Source organism: Phoenix dactylifera, unplaced genomic scaffold, assembly GCF_009389715.1.
Source record: "Phoenix dactylifera cultivar Barhee BC4 unplaced genomic scaffold, palm_55x_up_171113_PBpolish2nd_filt_p 000554F, whole genome shotgun sequence".
In the NCBI taxonomy this organism is placed as follows: Eukaryota; Viridiplantae; Streptophyta; class Magnoliopsida; order Arecales; family Arecaceae; genus Phoenix; species Phoenix dactylifera.
The window spans coordinates 230846-235686 of record NW_024067961.1 but is presented as its reverse complement, the minus strand read 5'-3'; the positions used below and the strand labels follow the sequence as shown (position 1 = coordinate 235686).

The 4841-nt window shown below is 52.2% G+C and overlaps 1 protein-coding gene across 1 annotated transcript; it reads right to left on the bottom strand.

The window, feature by feature from the left end:
• Positions 1 to 1343: 1343 nt before the first annotated feature.
• LOC103708381 (E3 ubiquitin-protein ligase WAV3-like) lies at positions 1344 to 4552 on the bottom strand. Its single transcript, XM_008793275.4, has 2 exons — positions 3954 to 4552; positions 1344 to 3509 (listed from the first exon to the last, which is right to left on the bottom strand). The coding sequence occupies exons 1-2, from the start codon at positions 4326 to 4328 to the stop codon at positions 1530 to 1532; spliced, it is 2355 nt and encodes a 784-aa protein (XP_008791497.1). The 5' UTR covers positions 4329 to 4552; the 3' UTR covers positions 1344 to 1529.
• Positions 4553 to 4841: the final 289 nt, after the last annotated feature.

The following is a 4841-nucleotide window of genomic DNA, read 5'->3' as shown; positions in this document are numbered from 1 at the left end:
TTCCTCATTTCCAAAATATACTTTTTACCAGTATAATACATAACCAAGTAATGTACACCAAATAAATTAATCATCTAGCAAGCTAATACTTGCATTTAGATATATTGATACACAATTTCTATCAAATGATGTTCGTCTATATATTGTATATAGTCAGATGATATACACAGAAAATTAATTATCTAACAACCTAATATACACTTTCAAGCAAATTGATATATAGTTTCCAAAATATCATGATCATTGGTGCACACTACATGGCTGATGATACATACTTGTTGACTTTCTAATAGATGCAAGCTTATTTGATATATATCCAACAGTTATCCAATACATATTTTAAGATAAATCGATACATAGTTTTTAGAATATGCTTTTTATCAGTACATATGATATGGACAGATGAAACACACCAAATAAATTAATCATCTAGCTAGCTAATATACACTTTTCCATAATTTTTAGAACATGATATAAACTCTTAGGTACAAAAGTTTCTAAAAAAGAGAAATTTAGAAGGAAAAAAAAAGAAAAGACTCGAGAGGAAAAGAAAGATCTCCTAGATGGGGTAGACGATTTAATAAAAAAAAAGAATAGATTGAGAGACTTGATGATGAAGAAAAAAATATGGACAATCTCTCTTCATAGATTATCTCTCTTGAGACATATTTTATTTTATTTAAAGTTACTAGATTGACGGATGGTAGAAGTTTTGTCCCCATTTGATTTTAGAATTTTTATTTTAAGATGACTCTTAAAAAAAAAAAAGTAGCAAAATAGAAGTTCCGCCTTATATGATATTTTATAATGTCTGCCTCATATAATTTTTGTTTCTACTTTGAATGATGATACATTGATGGCCTGTTCAAAAATGTCATCCATGTTGACAAGATCCACTTCCCGCTCAAAAAAAAAAAAAAAAAAACATGTAAATTATGTTTGAATAGACTGAATCTATGAACAAGATCAAAAACTCTGCAACTCGATGGTCATTTGGGGGCAGCTAGTTGGTATTAAAAACCTTGTCCTTCTTCCCTGGGCCCTGATTTAGATCGCTGCCACTACAGACCCGCAAGCCATACATGAGACTTGAAGATATGTGTTCACGTTTGTGTTAAGGGGTGCGCATTTCCTCAGTCTGCCACGCGTTCCAAGCAGGACTTGCACCGAACCATGCCCTTGATTGTGAATAGAACAAGGCCGCCGTCTCACAGTTAACCAGCAAGATCAATCTAGCGAGGCAGCCGTATTCGTCAATATAATTGAAGGACCGGACCATCTCATTACTTGACGGACTCGAGGGGATTTGAAGTCCATATTGCCCTGTTAGGATCCACCATCGGTTTGATTTTGAATGACTTGCTATTGGCTATATATCTATATAAGGATCAAACAAACAAACAAAAAAAAAACGAACGAGGAGAATGGTAGCTATTTCAACTCTCATTATTTAATATTTTAAAGCTTTTAAAAATTCTGGTCCCCCGACCTGGCCGACCGCCCACGTTCGCCAGGGTCCGGTCTTTTCACTAGAACCGGGCATTCTCGAACCCGTGCAGATCACTGACCCGGTTTAGCGACTTCCGCATGATAGCCACCTTGGCCAGCTGCTCGGCCGCCCGCCAAGCCGAAGTGGGCGTCAACTGCTGCTCGCCGCCCGGAATCGCAGTTTCTCTCCTCCTCTGGCACGGAGAAGGCGGCTGCTGCTGCTGGCCCTCTCGCCTCTGCTGGAGATCAGAAATCTCGGCCTCCAACCGGCGGATGAGGTCCTGATCCTGGTCGGAGGCGGCCAGGGCCTGCAGCAGCAGGGAGCGGGCGGAAAAGAGCAGGTGGAGGGCTGTGGCGTAGTCCGAGAGCTCGGCCAGCCGCCGTGACTCGGCCACAGCACGCGTGGTGACGAACAGGTTCCGGAGACGCAGCGAGATCAGGGAGGAAGAGCGGGCGAGCTGTGGGTGGCCCTGGAGCGGCGGCAGGAGCAGGGACCTCTCCCCGCCGCCGATCACCTCCTGCGTGGCCGGGTCCCTGTACGTGCACTTCACCGACAGGGAATGCTGGTGGTGGTCTGGTCCGGCCGCAGTCGGCACCCTGAGCTCCACCAGCAGCTCCCGCTCCTCCTCCGCGTAGAGGTCGCCGAGCCGGACGGAACTGCCGAGGGCCACCGCCCGCCCACCGCCACAGGAGTAGACGGCGGAGACCTCCCCAGACGGGAAGAAGAGCTGCAGGAGGACGTCCTGCAAGACCACGCTCACCAGTCCGCCCACGCACTTGGCGAAGGCGTGCTCCACCGGCGCCGCCTGGCTGCTGATCTGACTGGGCAGTTGCTGCTGCGGCGCGTTCCCAAAGCCGGTCTCGTGGATGGGGATCTCCAGGTGGGCGAACCGCGTCGTGGCCGCGGACGCCGTCGAAGGATACCGGCGGTAGTTGCGACCGTCTTTCTCGGCATCCTGCTGCTGCTGGACGTCGGACAGGAGCATGATGGTGGCAACCGGGTTGCGCTCCCGTCGGTCTTCCAATACCTTGGTGGCCTTTCGGAGGGCATCGCCCACGCACGAACCTTGGCCGCCGGTGGACGCAACCAGGCGTTCCACAATCTGCCAGGCGGAGCGCTGGCCGGACCGTGACATTCGACGGAGGGGGAGGAGGCGTTTGGCGGCGGCGGCCGAGAAGGCGACTACGGAGAGGCGATCGGCGGGGCCCAAGGACGATATGACCAAGCGCATAGCCCGCTTCAGCATCTGGATCTTGGCCCTCGTCATGCCCCCGCCCACGTCCAGAACCGTTACCAGGTCGATCGGGGCGCGGCGGCACCGGCTGAGCAGGGGCGCCACCGCAGGGGCCTTCACCTTGAGAGCCACCACGTAGTTCCGGTGTCTCCGCCCAGACGACACCAGGGCCGCCTCCGGCATCATTCTCACCTGTACTCCCCCGGCACAGGCCCTCATAGGGCCGACGCTAACCTTATAAGATGGGAATAGGGAGCGATTACCGTTATTATTATCCTTCGCCGAGAAATCATGGAACTTTTCCTCCCCCTCTGGCTCCAACTCGTCGTCCTCATTGCCGCCGCTTTCGTCGTCTTCGTTCGCTTCTGGAATGGGATTGAAGCGGACGCCAGCGCCGGTTTGGCTGGGCTTGGTGGGGAGCAGCGGCGGCTCGTCATCGTCGTAGACCTTATGGACAGCAGCCGCAGCAGAGACGGGTCTGGTCTCTGCTCCGCTTCCGCATTGCTTGTCTTCCCTGCTCATCCTCCGGCAGTGCAGCGGCTTCCTGTCTCCTACCAGCACGGGAGGCTGAGGCTCGTCGTCTTGAAGGTGACGGAGGGAGGAGAGAAAGGGGGCCTGGCGCCAGGCGGCGGAGCAGACGGGGCAGCCGAGGGTGCCGCCGCCGCCGCCATGAGTCCGCACGTGGGCAGCGATGCAGGGGAAGTGAAAAACGTGGGAGCATTCCGCCGTGAACACCGCCGTCCCCCCGCCCGCCTTCACGCTCTGCTCACATATCCCGCACCTGATCTGCACAGCCAACAACACTACAGTCCGACCGCAGAAAGGGAAAGGCAAGTGGTAAATAGCAAATAGTCACAGCACAATGGCACGGGCAAGAGGAGGGGGAAAAAAAGAAAGCGAAAAGTAGTGAAAACTGGGAGTAGCGATTTTGACGAGATTGGTAAAAGATGCCGTATCTGAAAATCCTTTCTGTTTTTCCCTCATCATTTACCAATCAAAGCGCGCACTCACAAGCGAAAGAAAAAGGAAAAAAAAAAGAAAAAAATCGGCCGAGTAATTATAGCATCAATAATTGAAGCGAGAAGAACCGGAGATGCGAACTGCCAAGGGCGATTATGAATCAAAGGGCGAGCAGCGCGTGAGGGGGGGAAAAAAATCTGCATTTGAGAAGGAGGGGCTGGTGGGGGAGGGAAGGAGGGAGGAAGTATATCATACGGACGAAATGCGTACCCGGGAAAGATGAACGGCTGCCTTTAAGAGGGCAAACGTGGATCGGGATCTGGGCGAAGACGGCTTGGAGGAACCCCGGTGGAACAGAGTGGGGCTCCGCTTCGGGCTGGTACGCGGTGGCGGCGTGGGGGAGCTTGCTACCGTCGCGGTCTTGCATTGCAGCTTCGGGCTTTCCGACGGCGTCGACTTGGTGCGGCACCGCAGGCTGCCCAACCTTGGCGTCGACGGATTGCTGCTGCCACTGCTGCCGGAGAAGAAGCTCAACTTGGCGCAGCTCCTGCGGCTGCGGTTGGGGTCAGGGCTCTTCTCCGCCACTGCCATATCCGAATCTCGACGAATCGATGTGCAGAAGGCTCTCCGCCACCCCGTTCCCATCTCTCCTCCTCGTTCTCACTCTCCTCTTTGTGTCTCTTTATCCCTGGGTCTGCTCGCTCTCGCTCTGTCTGTAGTCTATCTAAGGTCAATGTCCGGTCTATCTCGTTTCTTTTCCTGCTAAGGACAAAGGGAGGAGAGAGGGAGGACGAAAGGGTAGGGCGAGGATGGCGTTTGTCGCCTTTGCCTCTCCTGCAGCAGAAGACAAAAGGGTAGGATGGGTTTTTTATTCTAAAGGACTCTGGACGGATATGGGGACTTTTTAAGACCTCTCAAAACAAAATTGACAATGACGCGTGGGGAAGGGAGCGAGAGCGAGAGCGAGAGCGAGAGAGAGAGAGAGAGAGGGCGGCCATTATTTACTCAAGGTAAGTACGAGAGCGTGGTGAATTTTTGGGGAAGAAGAAATATTAACGAGCATTTACTCACGATGGTGGTGGTAAGAAGTCAGGCAGCCAACCTAGCTTTCCACTCTGCCCCATGATCCGTCTGAGTTTGTAGTATAGCCTGTGTCAT

Bases quoted from the DNA above. Each gene is read 5' to 3' on its own strand.
- LOC103708381 (XM_008793275.4), bottom strand. From the start codon at position 4,328: ATGGGAACGGGGTGGCGGAGAGCCTTCTGCACATCGATTCGTCGAGAT. The intron at 3,510-3,953 runs GTACGCATTTCG...TTGGCTGTGCAG, and splicing joins CAGCCGTTCATCTTTCCCGG to ATCAGGTGCGGGATATGTGA.